Genomic DNA, 24,761 nt, shown 5'->3' on the forward strand with positions numbered 1-24,761 from the left:
TAACACTCTTTCCCTCTCTCTTTCCCCGTGTGACGGAGTCGTTGTGGTTTAATCTAGATCGACCATGTGTGGATGAAAATGAACTTCAACAACAAGAAAACCAGCATCAGGCTTGGGTCAGTGTCAGCGAGTGTCTTATTTTTTATACTTTATTCATGGCATGTGAGTGTCCCTGACAAAGTTGGTATTTATTCCCCATCCCTACATTGCCCTGGAGAAAGTGGCGGTGAGCCACCTCTCTCAACCCACTGTAGTCCATGTGGTATAGCTACACCCACAGTGCTATTAGGGATGGTGTTCCAGGATTTTGACAGTGAAGGAATGGTGATGGACTTCAATGTTAGGATGGCGTGTGACTTGGGGAACTTGCAGTTGGTGGTGTTCCCATGCATCTGCTGCCGTTGTCCTCCGAGGTGGTAGAGGTCACAGGTTTGAAAGGTACTGTTGAAGGACCGTTGACTAATTGCTGCAGTGCATCTTGTAGATGGTACACACTGCTGTCACTGTAGAGGGAGTGAATGTCGAAAGTGGTGGATGGGGTGCTGATCAAACGGTTGCTTTGTCTGGATGGTGTCGCGCTTCTTGAGTGTTGTTGGAGCTGCACCCATCCAGGCAAGTGGAGAGTATTCCATCACACTCCTGACTTGTGCCTTGCAGATGGTGGACAGGCTTTGGGGAGTCAGGAGGTCGGTTACTCGCTGCAGAATTCCCAGCCTCTGACCTACTCTTGCAGGCACAGTATTTATGTGGCTGGTCCAGTTATGTTTCTGGTCAGTGGTAACCTCCCTCCCCCCTCTCCAGAATGTTGATGGTAAAGCTGTTGCATATCGTGGGGCGATGGCTGGTTGCTTCCTTGTTGAAGATGGTCATTATCTGGCATTGGTGTGACATGAATGTCACTTGCCAATTCTTAGCCCAAGCCTGACTGTTCAGGTTGTGTGGATGTGTACCTGCAGTTATGACTGAGGCAGGAGGAGTGCACTGTCTTTTCTAGTTCCACTTCTGCTTAGGTCACAACATATATTTAAATATTTACCCAGTTTCCGGTGCGTTCAATCATATACTCTACTCTTTATCCCACAATAAACTTCACCAACCAGGTTTCTTTAATAAACAACAAAATTATCAGTTTATTCTAAAACAAGACTTATCCAGTAATGAAGCAAAGCATTAACACATTGAAATATGAAAGTTCCCTTTTAAAATTCCCCACACACACTGAAAAAAATAGAAATTCTCTCTGCAGAGGTCTGTTACAAGAAAAAGACAAAAAAAATACTTTGGCCAAATACTTGCGAATTCTTGAAGAAAAAACAAGATATGGAAGGATGTTAGTTGTTTCTTTTGGTCTGGTGTCCGGGTACACTGGGATCTTTTCTGGAGCAGTTCTTTTCAGGCGTCACTGAGAATTAATCTGGCAGGTTTTTCCAGGAGAAATGTGGCATTAGGGATTTCAGCCAGCACACACTTGAATCACAGGGTTTTTCCAAAGGGGAGGAAAGAGAATCTGACATACAACTTCTCCGGGTCTCTTAGGTGCTTGAATGATGAGCTGGGGGTTTCTTTTTCCTTGGCAGACAAAACATCAACTGTCTTCAAAACGTTCACACCCCAGCTGAACTGAAAACAATCCAAACCCCAAAACAGAAAGTCAACCTCCTGACCTCCATAAACCTTGACATGTGGCTTCTCTATAAACATCTTCCCTTAGTCCACGGTTCCTGTTATTTATTTATCTTAAAGCAGGTGATCTCCAGTAGAGGTTGTTTTTGGTACTCCTTGATTCTTCCAGTAAGCGTTTTCAGTCATGTCCTTTCAATGACCCCAGTTAAAAAAAAACCAAGTCCAGCATTTCTTCAGGTTTCCGAATGAATCCAATTTAAATACGAATCCTTGAAAACATATTTTTTTTAAAAAGCCTCATAACACTACATCCACACACAGGTGGGGTGGGGAGGTGAGCAGCGCAGGAATGATCCCAAGTGTAAAGAAGCTGACTTTAGCAATGGTTGAATGCTAGCACCTGGAGAGAAAGTTAAGGAGAAAACGCCCTCAAATATATAAAGTATTAAATGGCACAGATGTGATGAACTCAGAACATCATTGCACAGAGGTTAGATTAGTAGGACCACAGACAATGCAAATTTAAATTAGTGACAAGTAAATTTAAAAGTTTACAAGAAATGACTTTACTCATTGTGATTAAATATTTATAATAATGTGAGGGATTGGGTCAGATGTTGGGGGAGCTCAGGATGTCGTTGGATGCAGGCTGGGCGAGCTACATTTTTACAATGACAATTTTGATGGGTTGAATGACCTTTGTGAGATTATGATTTTGTGAATTTAATTTTTCTCTCTCTCTCTCTCTCTGCTCAGTTGCAGAGCATTGCTGAAAAGAACAACAGTTTGGTCCCAATTGGAAAGCCTGCCTCTGAGGTGAGTGTCTGACTGGATCCCGCATTTCTGTAACAAGCGCTGTTGTCAGATCCAGTGAGTTCTTTTTCTACTTTGAGGTTGGGAAATACTGCTTGTAAGGCGGCACAGTGGCGCAGTGGTTAGCACCGCAGCCTCACAGCTCCAGAGACCCGGGTTCAATTCTGGGTACTGCCTGTGCGGAGCTTGCAAGTTCTCCCTGTGACCGCGTGGGTTTTCGCCGGGTGCTCCGGTTTCCTCCCACCGCCAAAGACTTGCAGGTGATGGGTAAATTGGCCGTTGTAAATTGCCCCCAGTGTAGGTAGGTGGTAGGGAATATGGGATTACTGTAGGGTGAGTATAAATGGGTGGTTCTTGGTCGGCACAGACTCGGTGGGCCAAAGGGCCTGTTTCAGTGCTGTATCTCTAAATAAAAAAATAAAAAATAAATAAATAAAGGGGACAGAGTCTCAGGATAAGGTATTGGTCATTTCAGACTGAGATGAAGAGAAATTTCTTCACTCAGAGGGTTGTGAATCTTTGGAATTCTCTACCCCAGAGAGCTGTGGATGCTAAGTTGTTGAGTATATTCGAGGTTGAAATCAATAGCTTTTTGGACTCTAAGGGATTTGGGGATCAGAACACAACAGGAGAAGACAAGCATTAGGAGCAGAAGTAGGCCGTTTGAGCCTGCTGCGCCATTCGACAAAATCATGGCTGATCTGATTGTGGCCTCAACTCCACTTTCCTGTCTGCCCCCCATAACTCTTGTCTTTCTTGTCGATAAAAAAATCTACCTAACTCAGCCTTGAATATACTCAACCACCCTGCCTCCACTGCTCTCTCGGGAGGAGAATTCCATAGACTAATGACCCTTTGAGAGAAAATAATTTTCCGCATCTCAGCCTTAAATGGGAGACCCCTAATTTTTAAACTGTGTTCCTAGTTCTAAACTACCCCACAAGGAGCAACATCCTCTCACCGTCCACCCTGTTAAGTCACCTCAGGATCTTACACGCTTCAAAAAGGTCATGTTCAATGAAGAGTAGGAGTGCATGGCAGGAGCAGCACCAGGCATACCTAAAAATGAGGTGTCAACCTGGTGAAGCTACAACACAGGACTACTTGCTTGCCAAACAGTGGAAGCAGAACGCAATAGACAGAGCTAGGCGATCCCACAACCAACAGATCAGATCTAAGCTCTGCAGTCCTGTAACATCCAGTCATGAATGGTGGTGGACAATTAAACAACTAACAGGAGGAGGTGGGTGTTCCACAAATATCCCCATCCTCAATGATGGGGGAGCCCAGCGCATCAGTGCAAAAGATAAGGTTGAAGCATTTGCAACAATCTTCGGCCAGAAGTGCCGAGTGGATGATCCATCTTGGCCTCCTCCTGAGCTCCCCAGCATCACATGCTAGTCTTCAGCCAATCCGATTCACTCCCTGTGATATCAAGAAATGGCTGAAGGCATTGGATACTGCAAAGACTATGGGCCCTAAAAACATTCCGGCAGTAGTACTGAAGACCTCTGCTCCAGAACCACCCATGCCCCTAGTCAAGCTGTTCCAGTACAGCTACAACACTGGTAACTACCAGGCAATGTGGAAAATTGCCCAGGTATGTCCTGTGCACAAAAAGCAAGACAAATCCAACCCGGCCAATTACTGTCCTATCGGTCTATACTTGATCATCAGCAAAGTGATGGAAGGGATCATCGACAGTAATATCAGCGGCACTTGCTCAGCAATAACCTGCTCCCTGCCGCTCAGTTTGGATTCCTCCAAGGCCACTCGGCACCTAACCTCATTACAGCCTTGGTCCAAGTATGGACAAAAGAGCTGAACACCGGAGGTGAGTTGATGGCTGCCCTTGACATCAAGGCAGCATTTGACCAAGTATGGCATCAAGAAGCCCTAGCAAAATTCGAGTCAATGGGAGTCAGGGGGAAAACTGTCCACTGGTTGGAGTCATACCTAGCACAAAGGAAGATGGTTGTGGTTGTTGGAGATCAGTCATCTCAGTTCCAGGACATCACTGCAGGAGTTCCTCAGGGTAGTGTCCTAGGCCCAACCATCTTCAGCTGCTTCATCAATGACCTTCCCTCCATCACAAGGTCAGAAGTAGGGAATGTTTGCTGATGATTGCACAATGTTCGCCATTTGCGTCACCTCAGATACTGAAGCAGCCCATGTCCAGATACAGCAAGACCTGGACAACATCCAGGCTTGGGCTGATAAGTGACAAGTAACATTTGCACCACACAAGTGCCAGACAATGAACATCTCCAACAAGAGAGAATCTAACCATCTTCCCTTGATGTTCAGTGGCAATGCCATCTCTGAATGCCCTGCTATCAACATCCTCGGGGCTACCAGTGACCAGAAACTGAACTGTACCAGCCACATAAATGCTGTGGCTACAAGTGTAGGTCAGACGTTGGGAATTCTGCGGCGTGTAGCTCACCTCCTATCTTCCCAATGCCTGTCCACCATCTGCATGGCACAAGTCATGTGTGTGATGGAATGCTCTCCACTTGCCTGGATGGGTGTAGCTCCAACAACACTCAAGAAGCTCGACACCATCCTGGACATAGCAACCCACTTGATTGGCACCCCATCCACCACCTTCAACATTCGTTCCCTCCACCACCGACGCACAGTGGCAGCAGTGTGTACCATCTACAAGATGCACTGCAGCAACTCACCAAGGCTGCTTCAACAGCACCTTCCAAACCCGCAATCTCTACTACCTAGAAGGACAAGGGCAGCAGACACATGGGAACACCATCACCTGCACGTTCCCCTCCAAGCCACACACCATCCTGACTTGGAACTATATCGCTGTTTCTTCACTGTCACTGGGTCAAAATCCTGGAACTCCCTTCCTAACAGCACTGTGGGTGTATCTACACCACATGGACTGCAGTGGTTCAGGAAGGCAGCTCACCACCACCTTCTCAAGGGTAATTAGGAATGGGAAATGCTGGCCTAGTCAGCGACGTCCACATCCAACGAACGAATAAAAAAAAGTCTTATCCTTCTAAACTCCATTGGGTGTAGACCCAACCTGCTGGACCTTTCCTTATAAGATGACCCCTTCATTCCAGGAATCGGTCAAGTGATCCTTCTCTGAACTGTTTCTAATGCAATTATATCCTTTTTTAAGTAAGGAGACCAAAACTGTACACAGTACTCCAGATGCCGTCTAACGAAGGCCAAGTACAGATCCAGCAACACTTCCTTACTTTTATATTCAATTCACCTTGCAATAAACACCAATATTCTATTTGCCTTCCTAATCACTTGCTGCACCTGCATATTAACCTTTTGTGATTCATGTACCAGGGCACCCAGATCCCTCTGTACCGTAGAGTTCTGCAGTCTCTCTCCGGGCAAATGATGTACTGCTTTTCTGTACAAAAACAAAAAGTGCTGGAAATACTCAGCAGGTCTGGCAGTATCTGTGGAGAGAGAAGCAAAGTTAACGTTTCAGGTCTGTCACCTTTCATCAGAACTGGCAAAGGTTAGAATATATTTAGGTTTTAAGCAAGCGAAGGAGAGGGGGGGTGGGGGAGAGAACAAAGGGGAAGGTGTTTGATAGGGCAGGAGAGATTAAATAACAAAGCTGTCCTGGGAGAAAGGCAAAGAGTGTGTTAATGCTTGTGGTGAAAGACAAAGCATTAGTCCAGAGAGAGTGTTAATAGCGGAATAATGAGCAGCTCTGACTACATGTCTGGGCGGCACAGTGGCGCAGTGGTTAGCACCGCAGACTCACAGCTCCAGCGACCCAGGTTCTATTCTGGGTACTGCCTGTGCGGAGTTTGCAAGTTCTCCCTGTGACTGTGTGGGTTTTCGCTGGGTGCTCTGGTTTCCTCCCACAGCCAAAGACTTGCAGGCTGATAGGTAAATTGGCCATTACAAATTGCCCCTAGTATAGGTCGGTGGTAGGGGAATTGAGGGAAGGTGGGGATGTGGTAGGAATATGGTGTTAATGGAGGATTAGTATAAATGGGTGGTTGATGGTCAGCACAGACTCGGTGGGCTGAAGGGCCTGTTTCAGTGCAGTATCTCTAAATAAAAATTTTTTTTTAAAAAAAAGCAGGCACATCTTTAAAAAATAAAATATTAAAAAAATGCCGGTCATGCTCTGAAGTTATTGAACTCAATGTTCAGTCCACAAAGCTGTGGAGTGCCTAATCGAAAGATTAGGAACTGAATTTTCCTTTTGTTTTAAATGAACCACAATGGACATTAAAAAGACATGGGCTGCAAAAATGGCCACTGAAGGTCAGCTGACTTTCGGCTTGTATATTCAAGAACTGACTCACTGTCTAAAAGAATATCTTCCAGACTAAGAGGTGTCATCAACACCCATCCTGAAACCATAGGGAGATGTTCCTGAGTTGAATGGTTTGAATGGATGAAGGGTCACTGACCCGAAACGTTAACTCTGCTTCTCTTTCCACAGATGCTGCCAGACCTGCTGAGTGGTTCCAGCATTTCTTGTTTTTATTTCAGATTTCCAGCATCCGCAGTATTTTGCTTTTATTTTTGAGGTATTTAAGATGATTTAAAGGAGTATATTGATTTTTTTATTTATTCATGGGATGTGGGTGTCGCTGGCAAGGCTGGAATTTATTGCCCATCCCGAATTGCCCTTGAGAAGGTGGTGGTGAGCTGCCTTCCTTAACTGCTGCAGTCCATGTGGGGTAGGTACACCCACAGTGCTGTTTGGGAGGGAGTTGCAGGATTTCAACCCAGTGTCAGTGAAGGAACGGTGATATAGTTCAAAGTCAGGATGGTGTGTGACTTGGAGGGGAACTTGCAGGTGGTGGTGTTCCCATGTGCCTGCTGCTCTTGTTCTTTTAGACTGTAGAATGGAACATTTCAAGACTTGAGATTACAGGATTTCTGTTGTGTAGGGGTATTAAGGGTTAAGGAACCAAGGCAGGTCAGCCATGATTTAAATGGATGGTGCAATGGGCTTGAGGGGATGAATGGCCTCCTGTCCCTATGCGAAATGTTCTGGACTATTTCAGAGAACTGAGGCGTGTGTATAAGTATGAGATTTTTTTTTGTTAAGCCTTTAATGTGTTGAATGATGATGAAGAATGCATTGTAGTCCAGACTCTCTCGTTTAATGTTATGTTGGGGTTGTCCACAGCAGAACTATGATGATGAGGAGGAGGAGGATGATGAAGATGACGAGGACAGTGAAGAGGACTCTGAGGAGGATGAAGACATGCAGGACATGGATGAGATGAACGATTACAATGAGTCGCCTGATGATGGAGAGATCAATGAGGTGAGTGGTGGAGGTAACTGGAGCACAGTAAGGTGGGTTTGGGGGATTGCCGTCTGTTCCATGTCAGGTGAATTACAGTACGTTTTGTGTCCTTTTGGAGCAACTGTTCATTAGGAGGGCTGCTTGCTGCCTTATGTTTGTCACAAGTGAGTCAGCTGGTAAAGTGGGGAGGCAATGAGGTTGATAGAAAATTAAAGAAAAGAACGTGCCTGGAAAACCTTAACAGGCTGGCTTAGCCCTGGTTCCGAAGAAGGGTCACTGACCCGAAACGTTAACTCTGCTTCTCTCTCCATAGATGCTGCCAGACCTGCTGAGTATTTCCAGCATTTCTTGTTTTTATTTCAGATTTCCAGCATCCGCAGTATTTTGCTTTTATTTTGGCTTAGCCCTGGTTCCAGCTTCCTTAGTGGGGCCTGAAACTGGGTGTCCCCTGCATGTGCTAGTAAGGGACCAAGCTTGATTTGGGCAAAAAGGCCCATCGTTGGGTTGGACGTCTTTCGGGAATTCTGGAGGTGCAAGATGTTCGATCCTGGAATTGGCTTGCTGTCTGCCCATTCATGGGATTTGGATGTCACTGGTAAATTTGGCCCGTCTCTAGTTGCCCTGTGAAGGTGGCTGTGAAAGCCTTCTGGAACCGCTGGTAGCGATTTTGATACAATTGAGTGAACCCTTCAAAGGGCAGTTAAAAGTCAACTACATTGGTGTGGGACTGGAGTCACATATAGACCAGACTGGATAAGGACGGCAGGCTTCCTTCTCCAATGGACATTAGTGAACCAGACAGGTTTTTACAACAATCTGAAACCTTCATGGTCACTTTTACAGATTTTTATTTCCAGATCTTTTTAAGCTAAGTTTCAGTTATCAAACTGCCACTGTGTGATTTGAACGCGTTCTCTGGATTATTAGTTTAGGAACAAAATCACTGTGTTACAGTATCATTAATGGGTGGAATAAGGTCCAATTTCCACAGCTCTGTCTTTAGTGTGGTTCCCAAATGGTCAGATAATTATTTACTGAGATTATCTGGTTGGGTCTGACAAGGGGAATTGTTAAGAATGCTGGACTTTGTAATATGGTTATTTTTTTTAAAAACTGTGATCTTTAATGCAGTGCAAAATGGGCATTGGGAGGAAACATGTGACCTCACACAAAATTTGCCCAGAGACAAGTGAGGGGTCTTGGTTATCATGAGAACAAGGAACCCAGATAAAAGACCCTTTTGAAAGCAAGGTTGTAACACCTAAAGGATAATGGATTTCGCTCTCAGATTGTAAACAAGGAGCCAGGGGCTCTAAAATGCAGATTTGAGTTGCAATTTATAACACCTGCAAACAAAGGAAGGCCCTGGTGGTTTTGCTATGGTCAGACTTATGGTCTCTGAGAATTATCAACGATAAGCAAGACTTTTGACCTGGATAAATTCAAGAGGCTTTCCTAGGCTGCAGGCTGAAAGGAAGAAATGAAGACCAGCAGTCAGCTGCGCAGCCTAAAGAGAGAGAGAGAGGTCAATGAGCTGTTTATGGGGAAACAGCTGCTCTCAGTTTACCGATACTGCAAAAGCTGCTAAGATTTGAACCTGATTCGAAGGCTCGAGGTTTGCGAAGGAGAAAATATCAACAGGGTCACCAGAGATTGCCTTATCAATGGAAATCCAGTTGAATGAGCTCGGAAATAGTGAGCAAAGAAGACTTTGGCTTTGTGAAGGACACTGGGAGTTCCAACCTGTTGCAGCTGGGAAGAGTTTGGGACTGTTGCAAAGATGCCTTTTCAATGCGAATACTGTGTAACATATAAATGTAGTATGGTGTTTTTGAGTGTGTTAATAAGTTAATGGTATTTAGTGCATTAGCTACCTACTAAGTATTGTTTAGTTAACGTTGATTTTCAGTTTACTTGTTTTAGTAAAAGTCTGAAAATGTGAAATCTTGTCCTGTAATTTTTTGATCAGTCACTGGGAAGTTCGTATCTTTTGTTTTAAGGTTAATGGTCTCTACTGAGGTTGGAACAGATTCGATCACTGCAGCAGTGTTGGGACGGGCAGGGCAGTGGGTTAGCAATCCTCTGGGCATAGTACGGTTACCTGAACATCTTGTTCACTTTAGGTCAAATTGGAGGGTGTGGAGCAGGATCTGTGCATGATCTAAGCTGTGGTATGAAGGGTTATGGAACTTATTTGGGTAGATCGAGTTAAGATGCAGATCAGCCATGATCTGAATAAATGAATGAATGATGGAACAGACTCGAGGGGCTGAATGGCCTTCTCTTGTTCCTAGATGAAGTGCTTTCAGATTGATTGTAAACGTGAGAGTTTCTCTGTTAAACCTTGAATTAGCTGATTGGAATGGAAATGGCCATTTCACAATGAGATGTACACTACAGTGGAATTTTTAAAATTTGTTCTTGGGATGTGGATGTCGCTAGCTAGGCTAACATTTCTTGCCCATCTCTAATTGCCCTTTAGAAGGTGGTGATGAGCTGCCTCCTTGAACCGCTGCAGTCCATGAGGTACAGGTACACCCACAGTGCTGTTAGGAAGGGAGTTCCAGGATTTTGACCCAGCGACAGTGAAGGAACGGCGATATAGTTCCAAGTCAGGATGGTGTGTGACTTGGAGGGGAACTTGCAGGTGGTGGTGTTCCCATGCGTCTGCTGCCCTTGTCTTTCTAGGTGGTAGAGGTTGCGGGTTTGGGAGGTCCTGTCGAAGGACGTTTAGTGAGTTGCTGCAGCACAGAGTGCCTTTCTTCATTTCTTGGGATATGGCAGTAACTCCATGGATCTCTTGTTTCCTGTAGATCGACATGGAGGGCGCGGAGCAGGACCAGGACCAGTGGATGATCTAACAGGCCTACGACTCTCTACGTGCTCTTCAAATGGAGGGACCATCTTCAATTTTAGACTGTGGTATTGACAGTGGAGTCAAGACACACGTGTGGGGAACGATGATTCTGACTCCAACCCCTTCCCCCACACCCTGCCCACACACACACCAGCTTCCTCTTCCTTACAGTGACTGAGATGTGAACTTCTCATGATGGACGACAAGCTTTCTCTTCTATATCGGAACTGGAGGAGGCCTTTCAGCCCCTCGAGCCTGTTCTGCCATTCAGTTTGATCATGGCTGATCTGCATTGTACCTCCAGCTACCCGCCTGGGGTTCCATAACCCTCAATATCCTTCTCCAACAAAAATCCATTGATCTCCGTTTTGAGATTTTCAGTTGACCTGCTCCTCCACCCCACCCCCAGCCTTTTTTGGGGGAGAAAGTTCCAGATTTCCACTGCTCTTTCCCATTGCTGCAGAAGCAGTGTTGCCTGGTTGAATCATTGTGCAGTGGGATTTTGCTGCCCTATCCTACTATTACCGAGGGAAATCTTGAGTCAGCGCTGATGCCTCTGGAACATGGTAGTGAGTTTCTTATCTCAGCTGTACAGTCAGGGGACGGGCAGGCAGAGAGCATGTACACTTTGCGTCATATAAAATTTACAGACTATTCAGCCCAACTGGTCCATGCTGATGTTTATGCTCCACACGAGCCTCCTGCCATCACTCTTCATCTTACCCCATCAACGTACCCTCTGTTCCTTTCCCCCTTATGAGCTTATCTAGTTTCTCTTAAGTGCACCTATACTATTCACCTCAACCACTACCTGTGGTAGCGAGTTCCACATTTTCACCAGGGAATTGATTTTCCTCAGACTCGCATGTGACCACTGACCCTGTCCTCACTCACCACATTACAGTACTGTATTTTCTTTCTGTCCTGCACAGTTGGTTGGGATGATTTCTGGTGAATTTTGTAATAAAATATTTTATTTTAAAGTCCTTTGCAACAGCTGTTTTGCTGTGTTTATTTTGTATTTAATCAGCATCAAATTCTCCCAGGGCAGGTACAGCACGGGGTTAGATAGAGAGTAAAGCTCCCTCTACACTGTCCAATCCATATTTCAATGTCAGTTAGACTCCTGTGTTGTTTCTTGTTCCACTTTATTCCCTGTTCCAGCAAGATTGACTGTTTAATTCCAGATAATTGCAGCTCTTCTCTTGGGTTCAACTTTCATCAAGATCCTTTCATGTCTTTTCCTCAGCATGGAATACTGAATTGAAGCTGGGACTGGAGACCTGGCCTGTGACCAATATTTATTATCCATCTCCAATTGCCCTTGAGAAGGTGGTGGTGAGCTGTCTTCTTGAACTGCTGCAGTCCATGGGGTGTAGGGACACCCACAGTGCTGTTCTGGAGGAAGTTCCAGGATTTTGACCCAGAGACAGTGAAGGAATGGTGACATATTCCCAAGTCAGGATGGTGTGTGATTTGGAGGGGAACTTGCAGGTGGTGGTTTTCCCATGCTGTCCTTGTCCTTCTAGGTGCTCGAGGTCGCGGATTTGGAAGGTGCTGTCGAAGAAGCCTTAGCAAGTTGCTGCAGTGCGTCATGTAGATGGTACACACTGTTGCCACCGTGTGCTGGTGGTGAAGGGAGTGAATGTTGAAGGTGGTGGATGGGGTGCCAATCAGGTGGGCTGCTTTGTGCTGGAGGGTGTCAAGTTTCTTGAGTGCTGTTGGAGCTGCAGCCATCCAGGCAAGTGGACAGTATTCCATCACATTCCTGACTTGTGCCTTGTAGATGGTGGACAGGCTTTGGGAAGTCAGGAGATGAGTTACCACAGAATTCCCAGCCTCTGATCTGCCCTTGTAGCCACACTATTTATGTGGCTGGTCCAGTTAATTTCTGGTCAGTGGTATCCCCCAGGTTGTTGATAGTGGGGATTCAACGATGATAATGCTGTTGAATCTGCACTGAGTGTGAAGAAGGGAGTTTGGTAAGTGAAGGAATTTTAAGGGTTAATCTCTCAAGACTAGTTCTTGTTTTGTTTACCTCTAGCAATTAATTGAAATTCCTGTTTCAGTTAAGAGGTAAGTTAGGTTTCTTGCAGTTTTAAACAGGGGTATACTAACACTCAGAGTAGCTATGACTAGTTAATTAGGTAGCTAGCTTAAACTGGTTTAGGAGCTGTAGCAGAGCTCTAGCAGAGCTGACACAGTATTGTTTTCCGAGTATAAATTCAGGGGACTCTCAGTGTTGCTTGTCTGCACTGAGTGCTGCTGGAGGGCGCAGAGTGTTAAGAAGGGAGTTTGATAATTGAGGGAGGTCGGTAAGGAGGGGAACTATAAATTAAGAAGAAAATTAATCTGAGTCCACAGAGTGTAAAGTGGGAGTTTGGTGCGTGAGGCAGGGGCTCCTTTCTTTCTTTCTTCTTTTTTCAGTCTTAAGTAGCTGCCTCTCTCTTCGGTACAGGGGAAGAAGTTGTTTGGTTAGTAACTGGTAAGTTAGTCTACTTCTCATTGTAATTAAAAGTTTTTAAAGTACGTAATGGCAGGTCAGCTCGGCCAAGTGGAATGTACGTCCTGCGGTATGTGGGAAGGCATGGACGTACCGCGTGTCCTAGACGAACACATCCGCAGGAAGTGAAACCGGCTGCAGAAGCTTGAGCTCTGCGAGGCATAGGATTCTGTGGATAGCACGTTTAGGGAGGTGGTCACACTGCAGGTTAGGAGTATGCAGGCAGAGAGGGAATGGGTGACCATCAGGCAGTCTAAGAGAACCAGGCAGGCAGTGCAGGAGTCCCCTGAGTATCTTCCTTGCTAATCAGTTTTCCATTTTTGGATACTGGTGAGGACGATGGTTCCTTGGGGGAGTGCAGCCAGAGCAAAGTCAATGGCACCATGGGTGGCTCAGCTAGACAGGAGGGGAGGAAGAAGAGTGCAAGAGCAATAGTGATAGGGGATTTGATAGCCAGGTACAAGGATGTCACGGAGCGGCTGCAGGTCAACCTTCTGGGGAAGGGTGAACAGCCAAAGGTCGAGGTCCACATTGGTGCCAATGACATAGGTAGGAAGAGGGATGAGGCCCTGAAAGCAGATTTTAGGGAGTAAGGAAGGAAATTAAAAAGCAGGACCTCCAAAACAGTAATCATAGCATTACTCCCAGTGCCATGTGCTAGTGAGCATGGGAATATGAGGAGATCGATTGAACACGTGGCTGGAGAATTGGTGTAGGAGCGAGGGCATCAGATTTCTGAGGCATTGGGATTAGTTCTGGGGCAGGTGGGACCTGTACAATAAAGGCTGGCTCAGGGGAGGTCGTGTCTTACTAATTTGATTGAGTTTTTTGAGGAAGTGACGAAGATGATTGATGAAGGAAGGGCAGTGGATGTTATCTATATGGACTTTAGTAAAGCCTTTGACAAGGTCCCGCATGGCAAAGGTGAAGTCACATGGAATCAGAGGTGAGCTGGCAAGATGGATACAGAACTGGCTCGGTCTTAGAAGACAGAGGGTAGCAGTGGATGGGTGCTTTTCTGAATGGAGGGATGTGACTAGTGATGTTCCGCAGGGATAAGTGCTGGGACCTTTGCTGTTTGTAGTATATATAAATGATTTGGAGGAAAATGTATCTGGTCTGATTAGTAAGTTTGCGGATGACAAAGGTTGGTGGAGTTGCGGACAGTGATGAGGATTGTCAGAGGATACAGCAGGATATAGATCGGTTGGAGACTTGGGCGGAGAAATGGCAGATGGAGTTTAATCCGGAAAAATACGAGGTAATGCATTTTGGAAGGTCTAATGCAGGTGGGAAGTATACAGTAAATGGCAGAACCCTTAGGAGTATTGACAGGCAGAGAGATCTGGGCGTACAGGTCCACAGGTCACTGAAAGTGGCAATGCAGGTGGATAAGGTAGTCAAGAAGGCAGACGGCATGTTTGCCTTCATCGGTCGGGGCATAGAGTATAAAAATTGGCAAGTCATGCTGCAGCTGTACAGAACTTTAGTTAGGCCACACTTAGAATATTGCGTGCAATTCTGGTCGCCACACTACCAGAAGGACGTGGAGGCTTTGGAGAGGGTACAGAAGAGGTTTATCGGACGTTGCCTGGTCTGGAGGGCATTAGCTATGAGGAGAGGTTGGATAAACTTGGATTGTTTTCACTGGAACGACGGAGGTGGAGGGGCGACATGATAGAGGTTTACAAAGTTATAAGCGGCATGGACAGATTGGATAGTCGGAAGCTTTTTCCCAGGATGGAAGAGTCAGTTACTAGGGGACATAGGTTTAAGGTGAGAGGGGCAAAGTTTAGAGGGGATGTGCGAGGCAAGTTCTTTACACAGAGGGTGGTGAGTGCCTGGAACATGTTGCCGGGGGAGGTGGTGGAAGCAGGTACCATAGAGACGTTTAAGAGGCATCTTGACAAATACATAAATAGGATGGGAATAGAGGGATACGGTCCCCGGAAGTGCAGAAGGTTTTAGTTTAGGCAGGGATCAAGATCGGCGCAGGCTTGGAGGGCCGAATGGCCTGTTCCTGTGCTGTACTGTTCTTTGTTCATAGTTTACTGCAACTGTAAATTCCTTCAAGGCACAAAAACCCCAAAAGTAATGGCAGTCAACCATGGATAACAAAGGAAGTTAAGGATTGTGTAAGATTCCAAGAAAAGGCATATAAAGTTGCCAGAAATAGTAGTAAACCTGAAGATTGGGAGGATTTTAGAATATAGCAAAGGAGGATGACGAAACTGATAAAGGGAGAATAGAATATGAATGTAAGCTAGCAAAAAATATAAAAACGGACTGTAAAAGTTTCTACAGGTACGTAAAAAGGAAACGTTTGGCTAAGACAAGTGTGGATTCATTACAGGCGGAATCAGAAGAATTTATAATGGGGAATAGAGAAAAGGCAGAGAAGCTAAATGATTACTTTGTGTCTGTCTTCACTGAGGAAGATACAAGAAATCTCCCAGAATTAGAGATCCAAGGGATTAGGGAGAATGAGGAATTGAAGGAAATTAGTAATAGTAAGAAAATTGTATTGGAGAAATTAATGGGGCTGAAGGTTGATAAGTCCCCAGGACCTAATATTCTACATCCCAGAGTTTTGAAAGAGGTAACGAAAGAGATAGTGGATGCATTGGTGATCATCTTCCAAAATTCTATAGATTCTGGAGCGGTTTCTGCAGAGTGGAAGGTTGCAAATGTGACCCCACTATTTAAGAAGGGAGAGAGAGAGAAAACTGGGAATTACAGACCTGTTAGCCTTACATCAGTTGTTGGGAAAATGCTTGAATCTATTCTAAAGGATGTGATAAATGGACACTTGGATAATAATGATCTGATTGGGCATAGTCAACGTGGATTTATGAATGGGAAATCATGTTTGACGAACCTGTTGGAGTTTTTTGAGCATGTTACTAACAGAATTGATAAAGGGGAGGGTGCAGAGTATTTCTTAAATAGTAGATTAGAAAGTGTAGATATACAAAGGGACCTGGGTGTCCTTGTCAATAAGTCATTGAAAGCTAACATTCAGGTGCAGCAAGCAATTAGGAAGGCTAATGGTATGTTAGTCTTTATTGCAAGAGGATTTGAGTATAGGAGCAGTGATGCCTTGCTTTAATTGTATAGAACCTTGGTCACACAGCGCTTGGAGTACTGTGTGCAGTTTTGGTCCCCTTACCTTAGGAAGGATATTATTACTATAGGTGAATGAAGGTTCACCAGACTTGTTCGTGGGATGACGGGACTGTCCTATGAAGAGAGACTGGGGAAACTGGGTCTGCATTCTCTAGTTTCAAAGAATGAGAGGTGATCTCATTGAAACCTACAAAATACTTAAAGCAATAGACAGGTTAGATGCAGCTAAGGTGTTTCCCCTGGTTGGGGAGTCTAGAACCAGGGGACACAATTTTAAAATAAGGGGGAAGTCACTTAGGTCAGAGATGAGGAGAAATTTCTTAATTCAAAGGATTGTGAATCTTTGGAATTCTGTACCCCAGAGGGCTGTGGAAGCTCAATCATTGAGTATGTTTAAAGCAGAGATGGACAGATTTCTAAATACAAATGATATAAGGATAGTGTGGGAAAAAGGCATTGAAGTGGATGATCAGCTGTGATTATATTGAATGGTGGGGCAGGCTCAATGCCTGAATGGCTTACTCCTGCTGCTATGTTTCTATGAATGTCTGAGGGGACGCTGCACTGTCAGAGGTGCTGTGCCTCTTGATGCTAAAGATTCCATGGCCACTATTTCATCACACTAAAAACAGATAACCTGCTCATTATCTCATTGCTGTGCACAAATTGGCTGCTGCATTTTCTACATTGTACAGTTCAGTTCATGTGCTGACCACTCACTTTACAGGTTATTGATACCCCCATCCCCAACACCACGAGATACGATGAACCTCCTGACCTTCAGCTTAATTCTGGGCTTAAATAACTTGTATGCCAAAAGCCTAGTTCTTCCTACCCAATCTATTTTTAAACAAGGTGCAAGAATTGCCGACAGATCCTGTCTATCCTTAGTTTTAAAATTCTCATCCTTGTTTTCAAATTCCTCCAAATCCCTCCCTCTGTAACTTCCTCCAGCCCTACAACTCTCCGACATCTCTGCACTTCTCTAATTCTGGCTTCTTGAGCATCCTCAATTTTAATCGCTCCACCATTGGCGGCCGTGCCTTCAGCTGCCTTGGGCCCTTAGCTCTGGAAATCCCTCCAATCACAATCCCCCCTCTCTTTTGCTCTCCTCTTTTAAGACACTCCTTAAAACTGACTTCTTTGACCAAGCTTGCGGTTACTTCTCTTAATATCTCAGGAAGATCTCAGATTCTGTCTGCATTAAATTAACTGATCAGAACTGAGGCAAGTGTAGGGCAGCTACAGTTGAGCTCAGTGGCCTGAGAATGGGAGGGGACAAACCAGCCAAGGTTCCTGATTCTAATTATTGCCAAGTTGGGAACCACATGTCTGTGGACGTCAGGCAAGAGTAGAATCCGGATTGGAAACAGGGATCAGGAACCGAGATTGGATTATGGATTGGAAACCAGAGCAGAAATGGGATCAGATTTCAGGTTAGAAAAAAACAAATTTGAAAAAGATCAGTATCCAGATAGGAAATAGCGTCAACAACTTACTTGGGGTTCTTTTGGGGTGAGTTCCAGATTTCCACTCCCCTTTGTGTGAAGAAGTGCTTCCTGACATCACCCCTGAACAGCCTGGCTTTAATTTTAATGTTCTGCCCCCTTGTTCCAGACTCCACCCACGCATCCTACCCCCGCCACCAGAGGAAATAGTTTCTCTCGATCGACCCTATCAACTCCTTTAATCACCTTAACCACCTCAATTAGGTCGCCCCTTAATCTTCTATTAAAGAATACAAACCGTGCCGATGAAACCTGTCCTCATTATTTAACCCTTTTAGCCCAGGTATCATTCTGGTGAATCAGAATTGCATGTCTGACTGAAGGTGACCCTGGAACTGAAGGGGCTGGTACCGGAGTGGGGTAGGGGGAAGTTGAACAGGAAGGGTAGCATCGCGATTACCCGTCAGCAGACCAAGCAGAAAGTCACCAGCAACCCCTCGTCCCCTACCCACAAACAACCGTCACATTCCAGCAGGAGGCAAAAAACAAACCAAAACTAAGCAACACAAGGGAAGTCATGTGGCTGCGGTGCCTGAAAGGGAAGTGGTTTTGGTAAGATATAAACAGCCTGACAGATGCAGATCCAACATCAACAGCACAAAGCTCCACAACTCCCTGGTGCTAGGGTGAAGGATGTCACGGAGCGGCTGCAGGACATTCTGAAGGGGGTGAACAGTCAGAGGTCGTGGTTCACATTGGTACCAACGACATAGGTAGAAAGAGGGGTGAGGTCCTGCAACAAGAATTTGGGGAGCTAGGTAGCAGATTAAAAAGCAGCACCTCAAAGGTTGTAATCTCTGGATTACTCCCGGTGCCACGTGCTAGTGAGTATAGGAATAGGAGGATAGAGCAGTTGAGTGCGTGGCTGAAGAGATGGTGCAGGAGGGAGGGCTTTAGTTACCTGGATCACTGGGTCTGTTGCTGGCAAAGGTGAGACCTGTACAGGTTGGACGGGTTGCACCTGAACTGGAACGGAACCAACATCCTTGCTGGGAAGTTTGCTAGTGCTGTTGCGGGGGGTTTAAACTAATTTGGCAGGGGGATGGGATACAGAGTGGAGGTATAGTAAGGGGTTATGCACAGTCAAATATAGAAGTGAAACTGAGTCAGTCTGGAAGGCAGAACAAATATAGACCTGTTAAGGCACAAGCGAATAATGCAAGGCTGGATTGCATCTATTTTAATGCAAGGCGTCTTACTAGTAAGGCAGATGAATTGAGGGCGTTGATTAACGCATGGGATTATCATATTGTTGCGATCACAGAGACATGGTTGAGGGAAGGGCAGGACTGGCAGCTCCTTATCCCAGGGTATAGAATCTTCAGTCGTGACAGGGGAAGGTGTAAAAGAGGAGGTGGCATTGCACTGTTGATCAAGGAGTCAATTACTGCAGTAAGGAGGGATGATATCTTAGAAGGTTTCTCAAATGAGGCCATATGGGTAGAACTTAAAAACAAAAAGGGGGCAATCACTTGGCTGGGAGTGTACTACAGGCCTCCAAACAGTCAGAGGGAGATAGAGGAGCAGATATGTAGGCAAATCTCAGAGAGGTGTAAAAATAATAGGGTAAGAATAGTAGGGGATTTCAACTTCTCCAATATTAGCTGGGTTAGTCTTAATGCAAAAGGCTTAAAGGGGCGGAATTCTTAAAGTGCATCCAGGAGAGCTTTTTGAGCCAGCACGTAGAAAGTCCCGCAAGAGAAGGGACAGTACTGGACCTAATCTTAGGGAATGAAGCTGGACAAGTGGTAGAAGTGTCAGTGGGGGAGCATTTTGGGGATAGTGACCATAACTCTGTAAGATTTAAAGTAGTTATGGAAAAGGACAAAGATGGACCAGAAATAAAGGTACTGAATTGGATTTCAATATGATAAAGCAGGATCTGGCCAAAGTGGACTGGGAGCAGCTACTTGTAGGAAAGTCTACATCAGACCAGTGGGAGTCCTTCAAAAAGGAAATAGTGAGAGTTCAGGGCCAACATGTTCCCATAAAGGTGAAGGGTAAAACTAACATGTCCTGGATGTCAAGGGATATAGAGGATTGGATAAGGGGAAAAAAAGGAGGCTTGTGACAGATTCAGAGCGCTGAAGACAGCGGAGGCACTTGAGGAGTAATGAAAGGGTACTTAAAAAAGTAATTAGGCGAGCAAAGAAGGGACATGAAATAACACTGGCGGGCAAGATAAAGGAAAATCCAAGGTGTTTTATAAATATATTAAGGGCAAGAAGATAACCAGGGAACAGGTAGGGACCAAAGTGGCAATCTGTGTATGAAGCCCGAGGACAGAGGTGAGGTTTTAAATGATTACTTTTCATCTGTGTTCGCTATGGAGAAGGACGATGTAGGTGCAGCGATCAGGGAGGGGGATTGTGATATACTTGAACAAATTAGCATAGAAAATGAGGGAATATCAGCTGTTTTAGCAGGCTTAAAAGTGGATAAATCCCCAGGCCCAGATGAGATGCATCCCAGGCTGTTATGTGAGGCAAGGGAGGAGATAGCAGGGGCTCTGACACAAATTTTCAAATCCTCTCTGGCCACGGGAGAGGTACTGGAGGACAGCGAATGTGGTACCATTATTCATGAAGGGCAGCAGGGATAAACCAGGTAATTACAGGCCAGTGAGTCAAACATCAGTGGCAGGGAAACTGTTGGAAAAAAGTCTGAGGGACAGGATTAATCTCCACTTGGAGAGGCAGGGATTAATCAAGGATAGTCAACATGGCTTTGTCAGGAAGAGATTGCGGAATTTTTCGAGGAGGTGACTAGATGTGTAAATGAAGGTAAAGCAGTTGATGTAGTCTACATGGACTTCAGTAAGGCTTTTGATAAGGTCCCACATGGGAGATTGCTTAAGAAAGTAAGAGCCCATGGGATCCAGGACAATTTGGCAAGTTCGATCCAAAATTGGCTTAGTGGCAGGAGGCAGAGGGTGATGGTCAAGGGTTGTTTTTGCGAGTGGAAGCTTGTGACCAGTGGTGTTACCGCAGGGATCGGGGACCCTTGCTGTTTGTAGTGCATATTAATGATTTAGATGTGAATATAGGAGGTATGATCAGTAAGTTTGCAGATGACACGAAAATTGGTGGTGTCGTAAATACTGAGGAGGAAAGCCTTAGATTACAGGACGATATAGATGGGCTGGTAAGATAGGCAGAGCAGTGGCAAATGGAATTTAATCCTGAGAAATGTGAGGTGATACATTTTGGGAGGAGTATCAAGGCAAGGGAATATACAATGGATGGTAGGACCTCAGGAAGTACAGAGGGACCTTGGTGTACTTGTCTATAGATCACTAAAGGCAGCAACACAGGTAGATAAGGTGGTTAAGAAGGCATATGGGATACTTGCCCTTATTAGCCGAGGCATAGAATATAGAGACATAGAGAGCAGGAGTAGGCCATTCGGCCCTTCGAGCCTGCTCCGTCATTCATTATGATCATAGCTGATCATCCAACTCAGTAGCCTGTTCCCACTTTTGCTCCAATAGAAACATAGAAGAGCAGGGAGGTTATGATGGAGCTGTATAAAACGCTAGTTAGGCCACAGCTGGAGTATTGTGTACAGTTCTGGTCACCACACTTTAGGAAGTATGTGATTGCACTGGAGAGGGTGCAGAGGAGATTCACCAGGATATTGCCTGGGCTGGAGCTTCTCAGCTATGAAGAGAGGCTGGATAGGCTAGGGTTGTTTTCCTTAGAGCAGAGAAGGCTGAGGGGGGACCTGATTGAGGTATACAAAATTAGGAGGGGCATTGATAGGATAGATAGGAAGAACCTTTTTCCCTTAGCGGAGGGTTCAATAACCAGGGGGCATAGTTTTAAGGTAAGGGGCAGAAGGTTTAGAGGGGATTTGAGGAAAACAATTTTCACCCCGAGGGTGGTTGGAATCTGGAACGCACTGCCTGAAGGGGTGGTAGAGGCAGGAACCCTCACAACATTGAAGAAGTATTTAGATGAGCACTTGAAACGCCATAGCATACAAGGCGACGGGCCAAGTGCTGGAAAATAGGATTAGAATAGATAGGTGCTTGATGGCTGGGACAGACATGATGGGCCGAAGGGCCTGTTTCTGTGCTGCATGACTATGACTCTAACTCAGACCTGCTACAGTCAGACTGCTCAATGACAGCCAAAACCGTCAGGAGCTCCTGGATTGGTGAGAATACGCTTTACACTTTTCTGTCTTTAAAATAAAAATGATAGAAAATGGGAACATTAAAATGTTATATATTTTCTGAATTAATAGTAGAAGCGTTCAAAATTAGGAAGTGTTTTAATGAAATAAATAAGGAGAGACTATTTCCATTCGACCCCTCGTGTTTGTGCTGGCTCTTTCGAAGTGCAATCCAGTTAGTCCCACTCCTGCACCCCCAACTCCCCCCACCCCCACTCTTTCTCCCTATCTGGGCAAATTTTTCTTTTTCAAGTATTTATCCAATTCCCTTTTAAAGGCAGCTATTAAATCTGTATCCTGCGCCCTGTGAGGGAGTGAATTCCAAATCCGAACCACTTGTTGCATGAAAAAGTTTTTCTTTGTGTTGTCTTTGGTTCTTTTGCCAATCACATTAATTCTGTTCTCTTGTTACTGAGCCTTCAACCACTGGAAACAGTGTCTCTTTATTTACTCTATTAAAACCCTTCATGATTTTGAACTTGTATTCAATCTCCTCTTTGCCTTCTTCTCTGAGGAGAACAATCCAGCTTCTCCAGTCTATCATTCTATGAATATACTGTTTGTTTATTTGCAAGGCTAACACTTGTGTTTGGCTTCAGCACAGTAACTGGATTTCAATAATGATTCCCACAGCAAAGGCCGTGAGCCCCAATCAGACGCTGTGTAAATACAACTACTGGGCTTTATTATTTCATCACTGCTGCTCCAAGAGGTCAAAATATACTTAAGGGGACAAACAGAGTACAAGATAACCTCCTCCACATCTGGGAGTGTTTGATGGGGACAGTGTAGAGGGAGCTTTACTCTGTATCTAACCCCGTTTTTTTTTTTTCTTTTAGGGGGCCTTTATCCCTCAGGCCCCCTTTATGTACATATTTACAGTTTTAAAATAACTTTATTAAAACAGATAAATAAACAAAAAACTCAAATTAAAATGCCATTCTCGGCGTCGACGATGCACTCCAGTCCCTGCGGTGCCCACCGGTCGCGGAAGGCCTCAAGCGTACCGGCTGACACCGCATGCTCCTTTTCCAGGGACACCCGGGCGCGAACGTAACCGCGGAAGAGGGGCAGGCAATCGGGGAGGACGGACCCCCTGACGGCCCGCAACCTGGACCTGTGAATTGCCACCTTGGCCAGGCCCAGGAGCAGACCGACGAGGAGATCCTCCTCCCGGCCCGAGCCCCTCCGCACCGGGTGCCCAAAGATCAGGAGCGTGGGACTGAAGTGCAGCCAGAACTTGAGGAGCAGCCCCTTCAGATACTCAAATAGGGGCTGCAACCTCGCACACTCCATATAAATGTGGAACACGGACTCGTCCAGGCCGCAGAAAGTACAGCTGGCCTGGGAGTCCGTGAACCTACTTAAAAGCCTATTGCACGGGACTGCTCTGTGCAGCACCCTCCACCCCAGGTCCCCGATGTAAAGGGGGAAGACTCCCGCGTAGAGAGACCTCCATCGGGGTTTCCCCTCGCCGCCAGATGGCAACGCGGACCGCCAGGGCGTGTCCGGCCGGCTGACGAGGGCGAGGAAGTGGAGAGTGTGCAGGAGCAGCCCGTACAGGAAACCCCTCCGCGCCGATTGGAATGGCACGGAGGGCATTTCCGAGAGGCGGCTCGGGTTGAGCGGGACCAGCTCCCGAGGAGGGTTTCGGGGCCTGGGTCCGATGAGCAGTTCCGGCCGAGCGGGGGTCAGCTCGGCCAGGATCGCTCCGCACTCCCGAGCCCCCTCGCCACCCGCAGTGAGGGGCGTCCCGGGGGTTCCGGCTACTCCTCCGCCCGCCGGACCGTCCCCGGAGTCGGCCGCCCGGACAGCCGAGGCGCTCTCCTCCGCCGGCGGGGGAGCGCCCTGACTGGAGGCGACCATGTTCCAGACTCGGAAAAGATCCCGGTAAAAGACAGGCAACTCCCTCAGAGAGGCGCGGCTAACGGACTCCACCGGGAGCTGCGTGTCGTCTTGAAGGCAGTGACACTGGCGGAAAAAATACGTCGCCAGCGCACACCATCTGGGAGGACGCTCGACGTACAGGTATCTCTGCAGGGTCCGAAGGCGGAGAGTCGCAGCCTGGGTGCGGACGCACACCAGCGACTGACCGCCCTCCTCGATCGGGAGACTCAGGACCGCGGCAGAGACCCAGTGTTTCCTCTTGCCCCAGAAGAAATCGACGAGTTTCTTCTGGATCTTGGTGGCAAATACAGGGGGCGGGGCCAAAGTGACCAACCGGTACCACAGCATGGAGGCCACCAGTTGGTTTATGACCAACGCTCGGCCCCTGTAGGAAAGCACTCGGAGCAGTCCTGTCCAGCGCCCCAGCCGAGCGGTGACTTTCGCCTCCAACTCCTGCCAGTTTGCCGGCCAGGCTTCCTCAGCGGGGCTAAGGTGGACTCCCAGATAGAGGAGGTGCGTGGTGCTCCACGCAAAAGGTGTCATCTCCTCCGGCAGGGAGTCCACCCGCCACTGACCAACCAGGAGTCCGGAACATTTCTCCCAATTGATCCTCGCGGAGGACGCGGCAGAAAAGGTCTGCTGGCAGTCGCGCATCCTCCGCAAGTCAACGGGATCTGTGATTGCGAGGAGCACGTCGTCGGCGTAAGCCGAGAGGACGACCCGCATGGCCGGCTCGCGCAGAGCCAATCCCGTCAACCTCCTGCGAAGCAGGCACAGGAAGGGCTCCACGCAGATGGTATACAATTGGCCGGACATGGGGCACCCCTGACGCACTCCTCTCCCAAATCGAAGGGGTGCCGTCAAGGACCCGTTAACTTTGACTAGACACTCTGCGGCGGCGTATAAAAGTCGGACCCGGGCCACGAAATGCGGCCCGAGTCCGAAAGCGCGCAGAGTCCCGAAAAGGTAATCGTGATCCACCCTGTCGAACGCCTTCTC

The 24,761-nt window shown here is 46.5% G+C and overlaps 2 protein-coding genes across 2 annotated transcripts in view; both read left to right on the plus strand.

Annotated features, from left to right (window-relative positions):
• Window positions 1–5: 5 nt before the first annotated feature.
• On the plus strand, window positions 6–11,548 carry anapc15 (anaphase promoting complex subunit 15; the record flags this gene model as incomplete). Its single annotated transcript, XM_068032965.1, has 4 exons — window positions 6–116; window positions 2,380–2,439; window positions 7,583–7,723; window positions 10,519–11,548. Coding segments are annotated over 4 exons (360 nt in total), but the record flags the coding sequence as incomplete, so codon positions are not given.
• Window positions 11,549–17,924: 6,376 nt separating this feature from the next.
• The window catches only part of folr (folate receptor), a 73,013-nt gene continuing 66,176 nt past the window's right edge, over window positions 17,925–24,761 (plus strand). The window contains exon 1 of the mRNA XM_068033036.1: window positions 17,925–21,857. The gene's annotated coding sequence lies outside the window, so the exon portion shown is untranslated. The remainder of the gene's footprint in view (window positions 21,858–24,761) is intronic.

The sequence above is a fragment of the Heterodontus francisci genome, chromosome 6, assembly GCF_036365525.1.
Source record: "Heterodontus francisci isolate sHetFra1 chromosome 6, sHetFra1.hap1, whole genome shotgun sequence".
Classification (NCBI taxonomy): Eukaryota; Metazoa; Chordata; class Chondrichthyes; order Heterodontiformes; family Heterodontidae; genus Heterodontus; species Heterodontus francisci.